A 19,769-nucleotide genomic window follows, 5' to 3' on the forward strand; every position below is an offset into this window, starting at 1 on the left:
CATGCACAGGTAGTATTAGCTTCTCAACTCAATTCTTTCTCCTTGTATTTTCTCAATTCTTTATCAGGAAACATGATTCATATTACATAGACTTCTGGTAAAGGAATATTTCTAGTAAACTCTTTAACTGCGGTATGTTCATTAGATCTTAATTATTGCCATGTTAAAATCACTTGTGTGCTTCCATATTTAGCATGGTTATTCTTTCCATCTTCCATTTTTGTTTAGCTATTTCGGGGGGAGGGGGGAGCAAAAGAAGGTCTGAAAATAAATTACTGGAACCAGGGAAACCATTTTGGGTGGCTCTATTATTGAACCTTTAAAAAATCACATTTACCCAAGCCATTTTAAGCGTCATTCCCGTCGTCTCTGCTACTTTATTTTAAAGCAATTAGAAATGTTGAATCCTCACCGAATATGGTCGAGTTCAATATACTGTACTTTGACGGAGGAACTGGGAGTAATTTTCCATTAAATATTTCATCACAACACAAATTCTGCGATTAAGTGTTGGGAAAAAACTTTACATTGGTGATTTTAACTGTAGTTTAAGGTTAAAGCAACATAAAATCATCCAACCCCAGTTCTCTTTCTTCCTTTTTGCACTCCCCTTTCCAGCCCCACCCCACAATGGATGCTCGACTGTTTTTTCTCGGTCTCTTTGTCTGAAGGATGCAAACAGCCTACGGATGCTAGGAAAAAGGGGGTGGGGGAGAAATTACCTCATCCCATGTCGTTTGCACCAATCACAACTCTCCTGTCGTGGCTTCTCTGGGCAGATTGAGGGGTCTGGACCAACTGGAAAAGGCCCCAGCCCATCCCCATGGTGACTGAGTTGTATATAGGGAGCTGCATCCGCCCATGTGCCGCAGGTTCTCTTACATCGACCGCCTAAGAGTCGCGCTGTAAGAAGCAACAACAAGCTCTCCTCTTCCTCTCCGCCATCCGCTCGGCAGCCTCAAAGCAGCAACCATGGTAAGAATTGGTTTTCCCTGGCTCTTTGTGGCCGTTGGGTGGGGTCTATCTTCCAGGGTCTATTGGAAAATCTGAAGCCCCATTCCCTTTACGACTTCTTTGGTGAGGGGGTAGCCTTACGCTTTGTTGGCAAGGTTAACCTTCGTCTACCCCAAATCCTGGGGCCGGCCGCCGCCGCAGTGCGGAGTGCACCAGCCCAGCAAGAACTGCGCCCTGGGCGCCGCCGAACCGCGGGGGAGAACAAAGGCGACGTGGAAGGGTTTTTGTTATCTGAGCCTTTCCAAACCACAGCAGCCCATCTGTTGGCGATGAAAGGGTCTAGGGCAGGGAAAGAGATCGCGGCGTCTCCTGCTTGGCCGCCGGGTATGTGTACACTGTATCCGTGTGACTCCGAGAGGCTCTTTTCTTCCTCGCGTGTTTCCCGAGGGACTGGGAGAGGAGGAGTCGCCCAAAAGACCAGGGGTCGGTGGGTGTATGCTGGGGGCAGAGAAGGACTGGGACAGAGCGGAGCCTTGGGTTAGTTAAAAAAAAAGTTCCCTCGCTGGTTAGTCGGCATTTTAGAAAGATACCCGTATATTAATGGGGAAAGTGGTTAGTTTCTGTTGGTGCCGGCGTCAGGGCGGCGCAGGGGCGTTGTTTGTTTCTGGCTTCTCTGGCCTTGGAGCCACTAGGCGGGTTCACTCTTGCTAAACCTCTTCTGTCAAGAGAAGACTTAGTAAAAAGTCTTTCATCATTGCAGAACTGTAGGCGTTAAAAGGCTTTTCATTCACTGCTAAAATTTATTAGATGAAATAGTTTTACTTGAGGAGCAAAATCACAATTCACTTGACAAGCCCTTTAAAGTCTGGCCTTTGGCTACCCCACCCTGACTGACGAGAGAGAGAGAGAGAGAGAGAGAGAGAGAGAGAGAGAGAGCGAGCCGCATGTTCAATGAGAAAAACCAGTGTGTGAGTGAGCCAGGGTACCCCAATGTTCAGGATCCAGGGAAACGCCCTTTCCTGCCCCCCCCCCATGTCAGTGAAGAGACAATGGACAGACAATAGAAGTTGTAGCCATAAAGACCATAGAGAAGAAAATACCTATTGAATGTGATTAGTATGAACATTTTACAGTGAGTAGAAAAATCTCAATGAAAATAGGTACTATTTTGTTTTTTAAAATATATATTTCATTATTCTTTCACTGGGTTCTTTGTTTGGTAGCTTCTCATGTGATATTTGTTTCTAATTTAGGAACTGTTTTAAAGAAACTCATAAAAAATAAAGATACTCATAATTTTTCAGTTTTTTACAGTGGACAAAATTCTGGAGAAACTTTTTTAAAAAGTAATGAAATTGCTGCAGACAAAGAAGAATTATACTCTGTGTCCAGCTGTCTTTTGTTCGAATGCATCTTCATTAATTCATTTCAATTTAGACATATGGTCCTAGCCTGGCTCAGAGGAGGAAAACTGGCAGAATGGCACAATGAGATCATGTAGGCAGTTTCTGGAAATAGAGCTTGCTCTGTTAAATAATGTAGCAGACAGTACAGGCTAGCACCAGGCACCACAAATTCAGCAAGACAGGAGTCAGCCCTTGCAGAGCTTCCAACCCCCTGGTACAGATGGATTCTGCAGATAGTCTGCAGAAGGGTGTGGCTTCTAGCCTCAGCTGCAGTGCAGATGTCCATGTTGAAATACTAAATCATATTTAGAAGAAACTCTTATCTTTATTTAAAGGGGAAGGTGGTAGTAATATTGATTCCAATTAATGATTTGATTTTAAATCATTCAATTAACTTCATTTTATAAAATCTGTGCTTTGAATATTTTTTAAATATGGAAAATTTATTTAAGCATGCCTGTGGGAACAATGGACTTGCACCATATGCTAAACAGTGCAACATTATTCAGGCCACACCCATATGCAGCATTTGTAGCAGGTGCTTTCTTTAAAATCATTTTTATCATGTTAGGGATATGACCACTGATAAATTTGAAGACAACCTGTATGTTACTAGAAATATTTTTTTAAATCTACTGAAAATTCAAAATGCTACCACAACCTAATATTACAATTTTTCTTGTTTCCTTTTAACAGCGTGAGTGCATCTCCATCCATGTTGGCCAGGCTGGTGTCCAGATCGGCAATGCCTGCTGGGAGCTCTACTGCCTGGAACACGGCATCCAGCCCGATGGCCAGATGCCAAGTGACAAGACCATTGGCGGGGGAGATGACTCCTTCAACACCTTCTTCAGTGAGACGGGCGCTGGCAAGCATGTGCCCAGGGCAGTGTTTGTAGACCTGGAACCCACAGTCATTGGTGAGTTGATCCCGGGGTCTGGGACTGGAGGTGTGTCCTGGGGGCTCTGTGAGGCCTTGGGGTTGAGCAGGCTGTGCAGGTTGTTAGTGATGGGCAGCTGCTTTGTTTCCTTTTTGCAGATGAAGTTCGCACTGGTACCTACCGCCAGCTCTTCCACCCTGAGCAGCTGATCACAGGCAAGGAAGATGCTGCCAATAACTATGCCCGTGGACACTACACCATTGGCAAGGAGATCATTGACCTGGTCCTGGACCGAATTCGGAAACTGGTATGTTTCTTCTCAAGAATAAAGAAATTAATGAGCCCAAGGAAGACATTTAAAGTATGCTCTTTTTTTTTTTTTTCAAACACAGAATTGAAATGTAATAAAGAGTGGTAGATGAATTATTCATTGTTTGTTAAAACATGAATTATTTGAAATCATTTCATAAATTTTAATCAAGAAATATTTTTAATGAAGAAATGCTGAGTTCTTCCAGAAAGGCCTACATTTTTTTTTAAGTGTTTCCTGTCAAAATAAGATTTATATCATTGGAATGTATGAAAAGTGAAAATACATCACAAAAAGCAATAACTATGTTTCCTCTATTCTTTTCTGACAGGCTGACCAGTGCACAGGCCTTCAGGGCTTCTTGGTTTTCCACAGCTTTGGTGGGGGAACTGGTTCTGGGTTCACCTCCCTGCTGATGGAACGTCTCTCCGTCGATTATGGCAAGAAGTCCAAGCTGGAGTTCTCCATTTACCCGGCCCCCCAGGTCTCCACAGCTGTAGTTGAGCCCTACAACTCCATCCTCACCACCCACACCACCCTGGAGCACTCTGACTGTGCCTTCATGGTTGACAACGAGGCCATCTATGACATCTGTCGTAGAAACCTCGATATTGAGCGCCCAACCTACACTAACTTGAATAGGTTGATAGGTCAAATTGTGTCCTCCATCACTGCATCCCTCAGGTTTGATGGAGCCCTGAATGTTGATCTGACTGAATTCCAGACCAACCTGGTGCCCTATCCCCGCATCCACTTCCCTCTGGCCACATATGCTCCTGTCATCTCTGCTGAGAAAGCCTACCATGAACAGCTTTCTGTAGCAGAAATCACCAATGCGTGCTTTGAGCCAGCCAACCAGATGGTGAAATGTGACCCTCGCCATGGTAAATACATGGCTTGCTGCCTGTTGTACCGTGGTGACGTGGTCCCCAAAGATGTCAATGCTGCCATTGCCACCATCAAGACCAAACGTACCATCCAGTTTGTGGACTGGTGCCCCACTGGCTTCAAAGTTGGCATTAACTACCAGCCTCCCACTGTGGTCCCTGGTGGAGACCTGGCCAAAGTACAGCGAGCTGTGTGCATGCTGAGCAACACCACAGCTATTGCTGAGGCCTGGGCTCGCCTGGACCACAAGTTTGACCTGATGTATGCCAAGCGTGCCTTTGTCCACTGGTACGTGGGTGAGGGCATGGAGGAAGGAGAGTTTTCTGAGGCCCGTGAGGACATGGCTGCCCTTGAGAAGGATTATGAGGAAGTTGGTGTGGATTCTGTTGAAGGAGAGGGTGAGGAAGAAGGAGAGGAATACTAAATTTAAAATGTCACAACGGTGCTGCTTTTACAGGGAAACTTATTCTGTTTTAAACATTGAAAAGTTCTGGTCTGATCAGTTCATTTGTATGTAAAGCAGTGTACACTCTCATATACAATTACTGGCCTATGCTTTAAAACACAATGCTTTGTTACAGATCCAAATTGTCAATTTCTCTGATGGGTTTGAATAAAGTATTCCCTGTCTTAAATGAGTTCAGACTTGTGTTTTCTATTTGGGTGTCTGAAAATATTTATGTACTTATTTAGTATGTTGAGTAGAAAGGATAAATGTTGACTGATGTATACATATATTACAAAGTGACTTTATTTCAAATTATATTCATGTATTATAAATTATAAAATATATATCTAATATTATAATTAAATAATATCCATGATATTCTTAAATTTTGACTCCATTCTAATAGTTACTTAAAATGCTAGTACTTTTGACAATTGACATCCCTAGCATTCAGATGGTTGTCTCTAAATACTATTTCCCACTAAAAAGAACCAGAATGTTTTAAGAGGAAAGACTGGTTCCAATTGCTAATACACAGCCAATGTCTGATTGGTTGCTGAGTTTCATACAACTAACATAAAATGGTGAGTGTCCAAATGCATCATCAGGTCTTACAAGCTTATTTTCATACCCCCTACTTGGCATGTATCTAGTGCTATCATGCTTCCTCTGTCTGGGTTTGCAAAAGAAGTCTGCTCTCCAAGCAGTTTTCCCCTATGCTCTACCTAGTTCTTTCTTTTTCCAAACTTATTTGGAATGTGACAATGGAAAATCTAAATAAATTTATTCACTCTATGTGCTCTCCCAGGAGCACGCCCTTGCCTTTCTCTTTCCCTTGCCCCTCCTTCCTAAATGCCCCCCGCCCCGCATTTTACCATTAGGTTCCTCACTCCCAAACTCTCTTCCTTTACTTCTATAACTTGTTTCCTAAGCCCATTTCTCCTAGGAGTTACTTTATCTCTAGTTTACCCAATAGATGTTCTCTTACCAAAAAAAAATTTTATTCACTAGTGTTAATTATTTATCTGAATTTTAGCTCTCCAAAGATATTCTTACTTTAGTATGGGTCAGGCACTTCAAAGAATAAAACTCAGTGCAATTGTAGGCATCAGCATCAACATGGTAAGAGAAACCGTTTTGGACAAATGTTTTCTTCAACAATAGAGTTCACCTGCTAGTCCAACTGACCAAAAGGCTAAGGATCCAGGATAACAAATTGTCTTGTGCTATCATGGTACCTTGTTCTGGTAAAACATCCAGTGGTGATAAAATTTTGTTTTGTTTGTTTTAGTATCAATAGCCTATTTATCTTTCCTTTGACACTGCCAACTAAGGGGCGTAATACCATTGTAGTTACTGGAATCTGAGTTTAATGTAAATTAATGGAAATACAGTCATGTGCCACATAACATTTCAGGAAGTAACAAACTCATATAAGACAGTGGTCCCATACATAATGAAGCTGAAAAATTCCTGTCACCCAGTAATGTAGCCATTGTAGCATTCTAGCATACCACATTACTCATGTTTGTAATGATGCTGGTGTAAATTTACTGAACTGCCAATTGTATAAAAGTACAGCACACACAATTGTGTACAGTCCATAATACTTGATAATAAACCATGTTACTAGTTTATTTACTATACTTTTTTCATCCTAATTCATTAGTAATTACTCAGTAATTTCAAGAACTAGATTAGCAGAATGACTTTCAGTACACAGAATCAAGCTCTGCTTTTCTAGACCAGTGTGCTCCTTTTTCTCCATAGAGGTAGCTAGACAGAAGTGGGTTTCTTAATATTACCACCCTGTTGCTGTATCTCTCCTCCAAGTGATTGGAAAGAAACATCGATGTGTGAGAGAAACATTGATGGGTTACCTTCCTGTACATACCCCAACTGGGGACTGAACCTGCAGCCTAGATATGTGCCCTGACTGGGAATCTAACCTGAAACCTTTTTGGTGTATGGGGTGACATTCCAACCATCTGAGCCATCCAGCTAGGGCTGCTCAGCAGTTTTTATTAGAAGCCAATGCAAATATATCTGACGAACAAAAAATAAAAGTCCTCATTCAGATAAAAAAAATAACAATGTAGAAAGTAGATCAAGTGGACGTTTTATTTAAAAAAAATGTTTTTACTGATTTCAGAGAGGAAGGGAAAGGGAGAGAGAAATAGAAACATCAATAATGAGAGAGAATCATTGATAGGCTGCCTCCTGCATACCCCCTACTGGGGATAGAGCCTGCAACCCCAGGCATATGCCCTGACCGGGAATCAACAGTGACCTTCTGGTTCATAAGTGGATGCTCAACCACTAAGCGATACTGACAAGGCCAAATGTAAGCTTTTAATGAGCATTCCTAGAAACTAGCAAAGTATAAGAAATATGATATGTATGCAATGATTTTTGATTGAATGGGTCAAGTGCAGGATAAAAGAGATACAAGTATAAATCAAAGGGGAAAAGAGCTCTATGATCCTAATTTTAATTGAAAATAGTATGAATTTGTTATATATTTTCTATTATGAAAGAAAACCCCCCACATTTTATAGCTTTGTCCTTCACTGACAAGGCCTAGGACCACCATAGCAATGAGTATCCCTAGCATTCAGATGGTTGTCTCTAAATACTATTTCCCACTAAAAAGAACCAGAATGTTTTAAGAGGAAAGACTGGTTCCAAGCTTGGAACAGGAAATATACAAGTTCAGCCTCAAATACTTTCTCATTCCAGAAAGCAAGGAAGATATCAAAAACTATAATAATATGTACAGGAGTCAAGTTGAAGGAGCTTTCATTGTGGTACAATAGTGAGTGCAATGGATTGAACCATATAAAATGTTAAAATCCATGAGCTCATTATATTTTGTGTTAGTTTCATTTAAACAACAATGGAAAACAGCATGGCAGCTACTTAAAAACATTAAATACAGAATTACCATATGATCCAGCGATTCCATTTCTGAGTATATATTCAAAAATTGAAAGCAGGGACTTGGACAGATATTTGTATACCTGTGCTCCTAGCAGCATTATTCACAATAGCCCAAGAGTGAAAGCAATATCTATTAATGGATGAATGGATAAACAAAATGTGGTATATACATACAATGTAATATTTTTTAAAAGTATATTTTCATTGATTTCAGATAGGAAGGGAGAGGGAGATGGAAACATCAATGATGAGAGAGAATCATTGATTGGCTTCCTCCTGCACGCCCCTTACCGGGGATCAAGTCCACACCCTGGGCATGTGCCCTTGACCAGAATTGAACCTTGGGATCCTTCAGTCCACAGGCCGACACTGCATCCACTGAGCCAAACCGGCCAAGGCCAATATAATATTATTAATCCTTAAAAGAAAAGAAAATCTGACACATGCTACAACATGGATAAACGTTGAAAACATTAAGCTAAGTGAAATAAGCCAAACACAAAAGGACACATGTTGCCTGATTCTACTTATATGAGGTACCTAGAATAGTCAAATTCATATAGACACAAAGAATAGTTTACCAGGGGCTGGATAATAGGAAGTTACTGTTTAACAGTTACAAATTTTCAGTTTTGAATTATGAAAAAGTTCTGGAGATGAATAGAGGTGATTATTGCAAAACAATGCAAATGTACTTAATGATACTGGATTGTACACTTAAAAAAGGGTTAAAAGTGGTAGATTTTATGTTACGAACATTCTACCATAATTTGAAAAACAAACAAGCAATAAAAGCATAAATCAAGAACTTAAAAAATAGTTACCTTTTGTAGGGAATATTCAAATACAAACTTTGAATGTATTTGTTGGATCATTTTACTATAAAAACATGTAACTGCATTATAAAATTATAATAAAGAATTAAATCAGCCGAAACCGGTTTGGCTCAGTGGATAGAGCTTCGGCCTGCGGACTGAAGGGTCCCGGGTTCGATTCCGGTTAAGGGCATGTACCTGGGCTGCGGGCATATCCCCAGTAGGAGATGTGCAGGAGGCAGCTGATCGATGTTTCTCTCTCATCGATGTTTCTAACTCTCTATCTCTCTCCTTTCCTCTCTGTGAAAAATCAATAAAATATATTTTAAAAAAAAAGAATTAAATCAAAGTGGAAAAATATCTCTAAAAATTAAGCCATATGAAACAAATGAATCTAACCTAATATCAAGTTAGTGACTTAAAGTCAGAGAAAGACAAGTGTCACATCATCTCACTCATATGTGGACTCTAATTAACAAAATAAACTGATGAACTGAATGGATTCAGAGACATGGAAGCATGGTACAGAGGGAAGGCGGGGGAGGGTGGGTGGGAAGTAATCAACCAAAGACCTTGTATGCATATATGCAAAACCCATGGACCATGGATGCAGACAGTGGGGTGGTGAGGGCTTGGGATGGGGGTGGGGGTGGGCTAGAGGGGATCGATAGGGGGGAAAAGGGGACATATGTAATACTTTCAACAATAAAGATTTTTTTTAAAAAGTTAGTGACTCGCCCTAGCCGGTTTGGCTTAGTGGATAGAGCATCAGCCTGTGGACTGAAAGGTCCCAGGTTCGATTCTGGTCAAGGGCACATGCCTGGGTTTCAGGCTCAATCCCCAGTAGGGGATGTGCAGTAGGCAGCCAATCAATGATTCTCTCTCATCATTGATGTTTCTATCTCTCTCCCTCTCCCTTCCTCTCTGAAATCAATAAAAATATATATTTTAAAAAGATATCCAGCCCTAATTGGTTTGGCTCAGTGGACGGAGCGCCGGCCTGAGGACTGAAGGGTCCCAGGTTTGGTTCCGGTCAAGGGCATGTACCTTGGTTGCAGGCACATCCCCAGTAGGAGGTGTGCGGGAGGCAGCTGATCAATGTTTCTGACTCTCTGTCCCTCTCCCTTCCTCTCTGTAAAAAAATCAATAATATATATATATATATATATATATATATATATATATATATATACACACACACACACACACACACACACACATAAAGTGACTAGGGATAAAACTGCAAGACAGAAGGATAAAAATGGGAAAGATGCATTTTAAATACATTTCTACATGCTACTAGCAAAGTCTGTTCAGACAAGTCGTTTTATTTTTTAAATATGCCTTTATTGATTTTAGAGAGGGGAATGGAGAGGGGCAGAGAGATAGAAACATTGATGAGAGAGAAACACTGATCGCTGTTTCCTGCATGCCCCCCACAGGGGATTGAGCCCACAACTTGGGCATGTGCCCTGACCAGGAATTGAACCAATGACCTCTTGGTTCATGAGTCGATGCTCAACCACTAAGCCACACCAGCCAGGCGACAAGATGCATTTTAATACAACTTTATTGGAAAAGCACTAAAGCACACCTAAACAAATGGAATTATTATATATAGTCCATGGGTTGGAAGAGTAATCTCATAAAAATTCAGTTCTCAAATTGATCTGTAGATTCAGTGCAATTCCAATCAAAATCACAAAAGACTTTGTGTGTGCATGTGCATGTGCACATGCCAGGAAAGCATGCACTTGACAAGAGAATATGTCATAGATGACACCATACCAGAGGATTTAAAAAAATATATAGAATGGACAGAGTCCCTGTGGACCACTTTGTATAATACAGGGAATAATGTCCTCATGGGACAAAGTGCTTGGGGTGTCAGCTCTCTTAGAGCAAGCCTCCTCATCCTTCTAAGGCTTGGGTAGATATCACTTACATAGGCACTTTGTTTATTTAGACATTATACTACAAACTGCCTTTCTCTGTCCTGATAAGAAAGCTGAAGGAGAAGAATATTTGCTACTCAGGAAGCTAACTACGGATCCTTTTTATCTGGCCAACCAGGCTAAGATGAAGGACTTAAGATTAAATTTGATCATGTCTGTTCTCTATGTTAAGTTTCAGATTCTCTGTTACTCTTGACAGATCATATAAAGAGATAAGGACTCTTTTTTGTCAAACTGTTATGCTACAGAGTCTAGCTTTAGCATTCTGGAATGTAGCCCCTTAATTCCAAGACTTGGGCTAACTGCAAAATACTTACACTGTGATATGATTTAGAGAATTAAAAAGAACCATAAATATGTATACTAATGGATTTTTGTTAGTTCATAAATTATTCCTGTATTAATTAAATAAATTAAGATCATCTTACTAGCTTTATATTAATTTAACCAATAACCATATACATTGTACAAATTATCTAATTAGTTAGAAAACCACAGATCTTGGATCTAGTTTTTTCTTTGGAGACTTGAAAATTATAAATAAATAAAAGAAATGTCTTTAAAAGATTCATAATCAACTATAATGCCAAGTCGTGTTTTTCTGCAACATATAGTATAAGTCTATTTACATAAAATTATATATGTATATGCATAGAAAGATATCTAAAAGCATCTTTAACAGTATTTTTACTAATGATGGGATTTCAGGTAAATTTTACTTTCATTATAACTTTTTAGGCTGTCTGAATTTTCTAAAATAAATATGTAAAACAAAGGAAATGGAAAATATTTTGTAATATGTAGTTTTATTGATTTTAGAGAGGGAAGGAGAGGGAGAGAGAGAGAAACATCAATTATGAGAGAGAATCATTGATTAGCTGCTTCCTGCACGCCCCACACTGGAGATTGAGCCCACAACCTGGGCATGTGTCCTGACCAGGAATCGAAGCATGACCTCCTGGTTCATAGGTCGACACTCAACCACTAAGCCACGCTGGCCAGGCAGGAAATTTTTTTTTTTTTTAAAGGATGAATTTCTCTGATTTGACCTTAAAGGCCTATTTATACTAGCTATATAGGCTGGGTGTAAAAAAATCCAGGATATTCCTTAATGATGCACTCTATTACTTTTACAAGTCTATTTATACCTAATGTTGCATGTTCTAGATGACACTTGCAGTTAACCTCCCCAAACATTATTTTATAAATCATTTTGTGGCAATGAGTCAGGAAGCAATTTCTGCAAAAGCATACATTAAAGGTGCTAAGCAAATGTCTCACCTGCAACCTTGAATCTTTCCTTTTTTTTTTTTGGTAAAGAGCAAAAATCTTAATTTTATCAAGAGTGTATGATTTAGGCAATGTAAGTCAATAGCACCTACTTTAGGAATACTCCAATGTAGCTGAAATTTTCTTTTGATGACTTCTCACATTCTTATTCAGCACTTCACTTTCCGGTACTGACCATTCTCAACCCTTTTCCATGCCCTACTATATCCCATTTTGTTTCTTTACTATTAATTTCTACCAATAGTCCACTAGCATCTGTAAAAATAATGGTTGATTACTTAAGATATCATCTTTCCCCAAAGTATTGGTATTTTATACAGGGAAGTTTTGGGAACTAAAGATTGGACTTTATTGTTGTTAACCCTCACCCAAGGATATTTTCCCATTGTTTTTCAGAGAGAGTAGAAAGCAGGTAGGGAGGGAGGGAGAGAGAAACATGGATGTGAGAGATTGGTTCCCTCCCACACACACCCCAACTGGGCCAGGGATGGAACCTGCACCCCATACCCTTAACCAGAAATTGAACTGTGATCCTTTGGTATATGGGCCAATGCTCTAACCACTGAACACACTGGCGAGGGTAAGATTGGACTTTTAAAGGAATCGTCAGGAAAAGACAATTTCAAGCACCATCTAAGGCAAAGCAGATGATATTTTGGTAGCTATTTTAAGTATCCTGAGCTATTAAATTCAAAGTACACAGTGATAGAATAATAGCCACTCTTCCTACCCCAAGGCTAACCCTGCCTCTCACACTTTATCTCTTGTTTTCATTTCTTATACTAGAGGCCTGGTGCATGAATTCATGCATGGGTGGGGTCCCTAGGCCTGGCAGGCAATCAGGGCTGATCAGGGCTGGGCTGATCTGGGCCTGCTGGTCAAAGGCAGGACAGGGGGAGGGACCATGGGCCGATTGGGACCTGCTGGCCGGGGGGAGAGACAGGGTGCAGGAGGTTGGCCACCAGCCTCAACGAGGGAGCTGGTCCTCAGCCCCCTTGGGAAAGGGGCTGCGTCCACCGCCACCCACCCCCAGTTCCCTGACCCAGCCTGGGGCCAAAGGCTCCAATGGGGTCAGGAGAGGAGGCGACTGTTGCTGGACCAGGTGCGGGAGGTTGGCTGTGGGAGTGCATTGACCACCAGGGGGCAGCTCTTGCATTGAGCGTCTGCCCCTGGTGGTCAGTGCGCATCATAGCGACTGGTCCATGGGTCATTCCAGTCATTCGGTTGTAATGGTCATTTAGGCTTTTATATATAGATAGAAAACATCTGTATTGAAATGTAATTCACATATACAATGCACCCATTAAAAGTGTACATATCAATGGTGTTTAGTATATTCACAAAGTTATGCAACCATCATCACAATCAATTTTAGAACATCTCATCACCCCCAAAAGAAACTCTGTCACCTAGGCAACCACTAGCCCTATGCAACCCCTAATCTATTTTCTGTCTCAATGGATTTGCCTATTCTGGACATTTCATATGGAATCATACAATATGCAGTCTGCTCCATGTTTCCATGTCTCTGATTCTATTTTATTCACCAGTTTATTTTGTTCATTAGATTTCTTTTTCATTTATTTTGATTTTTAGATTTAATTGTTGATAGGTATGGTATGTATGTATTGCCATTTTATTGTTCATATTTCTTCTCCTCCTCCTCCTTCTTCTTTTTCTTCTTCCTTTTCTTAAAGAACCAGAGGCCCAGTGCACAAAATTCGTGCACTTGGGGGCGGGGGGAGTCCCTCAGCCCGGCCTGCATCCTCTTGCAGTCCAGGAGCCCTTGCCGGCAGTTGGACATCCTTAGTGGTGCCGTGGAAGCGGAAGAGGCTCTTGCCACTGGCACTGTGCTCACCAGCCGTGAGCCCAGCTTCTGGCTGGGCGGTGCTCCCCCGTGGGAGTGCACTGACCACCAGGGGGCAGCTCCTGCGTTGAGCATCTGCCCTCTGGTGGTCAGTGTGCATCATAGCGACTGGTCATTCCGCTGTTCGGTTGATTTGCATATTAGTCTTTTATTATATAGGATACCCTTCAAGATTTCATGTAATATTGGTTTAGTGGTGATAAACTTCTTTAGCTTTTTCTTGTCTGTGAAGCTATCTGACCTTCAATTCTAAATGCTAGCTTTACTGGGTAGAGTAATCTTGGTTGTAGATCCTTGCTATTCATCACTTTGAATATTTCTTGCTACTCCCTTCTGGCCTGTAAAGTTTCTGTCAAGAAATCAGCTGACAGTCGTATGGGCACTCCCTTGTAGGTAACTAACTGCTTTTCTCTTGCTGCTTTTAAGAGTCTCTCTTTGTCTTTAACCCTTAGCATTTTAATTATGATGTGTCTTGGTGTGGGCTTCTTTGGGCTCCTCTTATTTGGGACTCTGAGCTTCCTAGACTTGTAAGTCTATTTCTTTCACCATGTAGGGGAAGTTTTCTGTCATTATTTTTTCAAGTAGGTTTTCAATATCTTACTCTCTCTCTTCTCCTTCTGGCACCCTCATAATGTGAATATTGGTACTCTGGAAGTTGTCCCAGAGGCTCTTTACACTATCTTCATATTTTTTTATTCTTTTTTCTTTTTGCTCTTCTGATTGGGTGATTTTTACTTCCTCATATTCCAACTTATTGATTTTATTCTCAGAATCCTCTACTCTACTGTTGAATCACTGTAAATTATTCTTTATTTCAGTTAGTGCAGCCATGGGCAAACTACGGCCCGCGGGCCGGATCTGGCCCGTTTGAAATGAATAAAACTATTGAAAAAAAAGACCGTACCCTTTTATGTAATGATGTTTACTTTGAATTTATATTAGTTCACACAAACACTCCATCCATGCTTTTGTTCGGGCCCTCCGGTCCAGTTTAAGAACCCATTGTGGCCCTCGAGTCAAAAAGTTTGCCCACCCCTGAGTTAGTGTATACTTAATTTCTAACTGGTCCTTTTTCATGTCTTTGAAATTCTCACTAAGATTCTTAAACATCTCACTAATTGCCTTGAAGCTCTCATTAAGATATTTGAGCAACCTTATAACCATTGTTTTGAACTCTGTATCTAGTAGTTTGCTTGCTTCCATTTCTTTCATTTGTGAGATGTTTCTTTGTCTCCACACTTTGGCTGCTTCCTTGTGTTTGTTTCTATGTATTAGGTAGAGCTGCTTTGTTTCCTGGAATTGGTAGAGTGGCCTTGTGTAGTAGGTGTCTTGTAGAGCCGGGTGGCTCAGCCTCCCCAGTCACCTAAACTGGGCCCTCTAGGTGCACCCCTGTGTAGGCTGTGTTCACAGTCTTGTAGTTGGGCCTTGATTACTGTTGATGTCACTGGAAGTTACCTCCAGACCAACTGGCTGTGAGGACTAGCTGTGACTACAGTGGAAGAGCTGCTGTGCAGGATATACCCCTATGAAGCACAACTTGCTTCAGTAGGGCTTTGGTGCTCACTGAGTCTGCCCCTTGAGTGTGTCGCTTGTGGATGTGTAGAGTTGTAATCTGGTATGGTCCACCAGGTGCACTGGCTCTGGGGCCTCCTGGGAAGTGCAAAGTCAGCAACTGCCTGTGGCAACCCAGCAGGAGCTACAGAGCAATCTGCAGATGGCTGCTACTTGTATTGGGCTTGGAAGTACTCAGGTGAGGCCCAGCTGTGAAACAAGGCAGGCTGGTGCTAGTGCTGGGTCTTGGGCCTCGTATTGATAGGTTTTGGGCATGCTGACACCAGCAGCTGCATGTTTAAGAGATTGTAGAAAAGTCTGAAGCCTGATGGGACAAGCCATTCATATGGGAAAGCTGCTGCAAACAGCTTGGGTGGGGCTGCAAATTGGATTGGGTGGGGTCTCAGGGAATCAATCACCAGGGTGGAGCGAACGGTGAGGCCACACTGATGGGAAACTCAAATATGGCTGCCAGTCAGCTCTGCAACAGTGGAGGTCCCAGCACAGGAACAATGACCTCTGGGAGCACACTCTCCTCTCCCCCACTCCCTCCCCCATCTGGGAGAAAGCTGCCTCTGATTTCTTGCCCCGATGCCAGACAATCCAGTTTCTCCCTGTATGTCCCTGGATCCCCCAAAGCAGCCTCTCGGCACTGGAGCTCAGAGGAAGTAGCACTGTGTAAGTTCACACACCAGCCCTTTAAGAGGACTGCCTGGGGCTCCAGGAGCCTCCATGTCACTTAGCCACAATCCCCGCTGGTTTTTATAGCCCAAAATTACGGGGACTTCTCTTCCCAGTTCTGGAACCCTGTGCTGGTGGGCTGGTATGCAGCTGAGACCCCTTGTTCCTCACAGGAGGCCTCTGTAGCTGAAATACCTCTCCTAAATGAAAAAAAGCCACATTGGGTGTTGGACAAGCCCGTTCTGCGCTTCCACCCTTTCTACCAGTCTCAATGTGCTTTCTTCTTTACTTCTCTAGTTGTATGACTTACTTTCAGCCAGATTTCAGGCATTTCTGAATTATGGTTTTTCTGTATTTTAGTTGTAATTTTGATGTGGTTGTGGGAGGCAGCAAGTACCAATGTTTACCTACACCGCCATCTTGATTCTCCTCCTATTAAGAGTCGCAGCTTCTTTCATTTAACATAATGTTTTCAAGTTTCATCTATGCTGTAGCATATATCAGTACTTCATTTCTTTTTATTGCCAGATAATATTCCATTATATGAACATACAACATTTTCTTTACCCATTCATCATTTGACGGACTTTGGGAGTTGTTTCCCCTTTTCAGCTATTATAAATAATGCTGTGAAGGATAAAAGAATTTGCCACCCCAAAACATGCCTCTTTGGATTCTTTTGAACTGAAGATAATTGAGAAGAAGCAGATAAAATAAAAAAAATTAAAAAATTCTCTGCCCTCCCCCTATTTGCCTAACAGCAAGATATAGATTTGTACATAAGTTAATCACTAACAACTCTAAACCTTTATCAGCCCAGACACAATACCAGAGGACTTCACATAGCAAACCTGACTGACTAGATGTTATCTTCCCTTAGTTCCCCATATATTTGCCATCCTACAATCTGCCTCCCCTAGATAATCAAGGTCCTTTCCTTTACCTTGTCATTTCTCTAAAAAATTTGTCCCTTTGATAAAATGCTATATAAGCCCAAGTTTTAACTAAACTTTTGAGTCACTATATATATGATATCTACATGTTCATAAATGTCTATTTGTTTTTCTCTTGTTAACCTGTCTTTTGTTACAGAGGCCCTCCCCCCCAAGAACCTTGAAGGGTAGAAGAAAAAAATATTTACACACACAAACACACACACATGCACACAATGTGTGACTATGTTTTCATTTCTCTTGGATATATACCTGGGTTATAGGATAGCTAGCTCTATGCTTAATATTTTGTGGGATTGCCACGTTGATTTTCAAAGTGGTTGCACCATTTCCATTCCTACTAGTAGTGTATGAGAATTCCATTTTTTCCACATTCTCACTAAGAGTTGTTGTTATATGTCTTTTTGATAGTAGCCATCCTAATGTGTATGAAGTGATATCTTATTGGGGTTTTGATTTGCATTTCCCTGATGACTAAGGATGTTGAGGACCTTTCCATGTGCTTATTGGCCATTCATATATCCTCTTTGGAGAAGTGTACATTCAGGTTCTTTGTCCATTTTTTCTTTTTGCATTTTTAATATATTTTTATTTATTTCAGAGAGGAAGGAAGAGGGAGAGAGAAACATCAATGATAATTATGAGAGAATCATTGACCGGCTGCCTCTTGCGGACTGGTGCAATTATTACTAACTAGAGGCCCAGTGCACGAAATTCATGCACGGGGGGGGGGGTGTCCCTCAGCCCAGCCTGCATCCTTTCCAATCTGGGACCCCTCAGGGGATGTCTGACTGCCGGTTTAGTTAAATATCCCTCTCACAATCCAGGACTGCTGGCTCCCAACCGCTCACCTGCCTGCCTGCCTGATTGCCCCTAACCGCTTCTGCCTGCCAGCCTGATCACCCCCTAACCACTCCCCTGCCCGCCCAATCAATGCCTAACTGCTCCCCTGCCAGCCCAATCGCCCCAACTGCCCTCCCCTGCCGGTCTGATAACCCCTAACTGCCCTCCCCTGCCAGCCTGGTTTCCCCTAACTGCCCTCCCCTGCAGGCCATCTTGTGGCAGCCATCTTTTGACCACATGGAGGCAGCCATCTTGTGCGAGGGTGTGATGGTCAATTTGCATATTACCTCTTTATTATATAGGATTGTTAGGGAAAAGGTAGTAATTATAATTCAGATCTCTCAGTTCTTTTTCAAGATTTTGAAGAAAGATTTGTCATGTGGAAACTCAAAAACTTTTTGATCCTTGGTGAGTCCACAATTTTAATTCTCTGCCCCACCCCCATATGTTCTCATATTAGGACCACCAAATCTCTATCCTATGGTGGTAGGTTGGGTGTCTTATTTTTGCTTAGTCTTAACTTCCCCAAAGAAACACTATTGTGCTATACAACATATTCTCTATACTCACCAGGGATGCAATGTACTTGTTATTTATTCCCCTGGAATGGGATTTTTACATCTGTGATAAAATGCAGGGATTTTCCCATCTTAGGTGTATTTTTAAGTAGAACATCTTATGCTGTTGCAAAAGAAAACAGCATTAACATGCCTTCTGTAGATGTGTTAAATGGGGTAAGGTATGTTTCTAATTTGTTACAAAGGGAAGAGTTAACTCTTAAAGAATCCTTATTTAATATTCTGAACCTGAAGTTTTGCCAGATGGGAAATTTAAATGCAGCACAATTTTCTTCCTAAGGCTGGTATATAGAAGAAACAGATTATCTATCTGCTTCCCCTACAGAATTACAAGTTGGTTGGTTGAACATATGCCAACATTCTTTATAACTTACATAACTCCAGCTGTACATATTTTGTATCTCCCAATTTATACTTTTTAGGGGTATTGAAGCTAATATAGTCAGAGAGATATAGATTTCATTAATTCTTTTAAATTTTTACTTATTGGTTAGAGAGAGAGAGAGAGAGAGAGAGAGAGAGAGAGAGAGAGAGATTTGTTGTTCCACATTTTTATGCATTCATTGGTTGCTTCTTACATGTATGTGCCCTGACTGGATATCGAACCCACAATCTTGGTGTATTGGAATGACGCCCTAAACAACTTAAACTACCCGGCCAGGGCTAAAGACTTCATTACATTTTTTTAAAAAAAACCTTTCTTAGATAATTTCCCCATTTAAAAAATCTATACAGAACTAAACATTTATTCTCTTCCATCATATATAAAATATATTGTTTTAAAATTTTATTAATGGCAATTTAACTCAAATGAGTACTTCAAAATTACTAGCTTCTCATCCATTTTTAATAGCTTGTCCTCCCTTCAAAAACACCAGAGGTTCCCTAACTGGTTTGGCTCAGTGGATAGAGCATCAGCCTGCGGACTGAAAGGTCCCAGGTTCGATTCTGGTCAAGGACATGTACCCTGGTTGTGAGCACATCCCCAGTAGGGGGTGTGCAGGAGGCAGCTGATCGATGTTTCTCTCTCACTGATGTTTCTAACTCTCTATCCCTCTCCCTTCCTCTCTGTAAAAAATCAATAAAATATATTTTAAAAAAAAAACAAAAACACACCAGAGGTAGCCCTGACTGGTTTGGCTCAGTGGATAGAGCATCGCCCTGCAGAATGGAGGGTCCCAGGTTCAATTCCAGTCAAGGGCATGTACCGTGGTTGCGGGTGCATCCCCAGTGGGGGGTGTGCAGGAGGCAGCTGATCGATGTTTCTCTCTCATCGATGTTTCTAACTATCCCTTTCCCTTCCTCTCTGTGAAAAAAGAAAAAATCAATAAAATATACTTTAAAAAAAACCAGAGGTAAAATCAGCATTCTTTACTACCAACCCAACATAACTGCTAATCTTTCTGAGTT

General features: G+C 41.2%; 2 protein-coding genes across 2 annotated transcripts in view; one reads left to right on the forward strand and one right to left on the reverse strand.

The window, feature by feature from the left end:
* The window catches only part of LOC308514562 (tubulin alpha-1C chain), a 116,668-nt gene that overhangs the window by 91,365 nt on the left and 5,534 nt on the right, over nt 1-19,769 (reverse strand). The window lies entirely within an intron of this gene.
* Nucleotides 628-5,076, forward strand: LOC308514561 (tubulin alpha-1A chain). The gene is made up of 4 exons (XM_081084742.1): nt 628-975; nt 3,057-3,279; nt 3,399-3,547; nt 3,882-5,076. Exons 1-4 carry the CDS (start codon nt 973-975, stop codon nt 4,860-4,862), a joined length of 1,356 nt encoding a protein of 451 aa, XP_080940868.1. The 5' UTR covers nt 628-972; the 3' UTR covers nt 4,863-5,076.

The sequence above is a fragment of the Myotis nattereri genome (genome assembly GCF_964212035.1).
Source record: "Myotis nattereri genome assembly, chromosome: 2".
NCBI lineage: Eukaryota > Metazoa > Chordata > Mammalia > Chiroptera > Vespertilionidae > Myotis > Myotis nattereri.

What these genes read in the sequence shown, in the direction of transcription:
- LOC308514561 (XM_081084742.1), top strand. An exon ending in CCTGGAACCCACAGTCATTG is followed by an intron (nt 3,280 to 3,398) that starts GTGAGTTGATCC and finishes TCCTTTTTGCAG; the next exon opens with ATGAAGTTCGCACTGGTACC. An exon ending in TGGACCGAATTCGGAAACTG is followed by an intron (nt 3,548 to 3,881) that starts GTATGTTTCTTC and finishes CTTTTCTGACAG; the next exon opens with GCTGACCAGTGCACAGGCCT.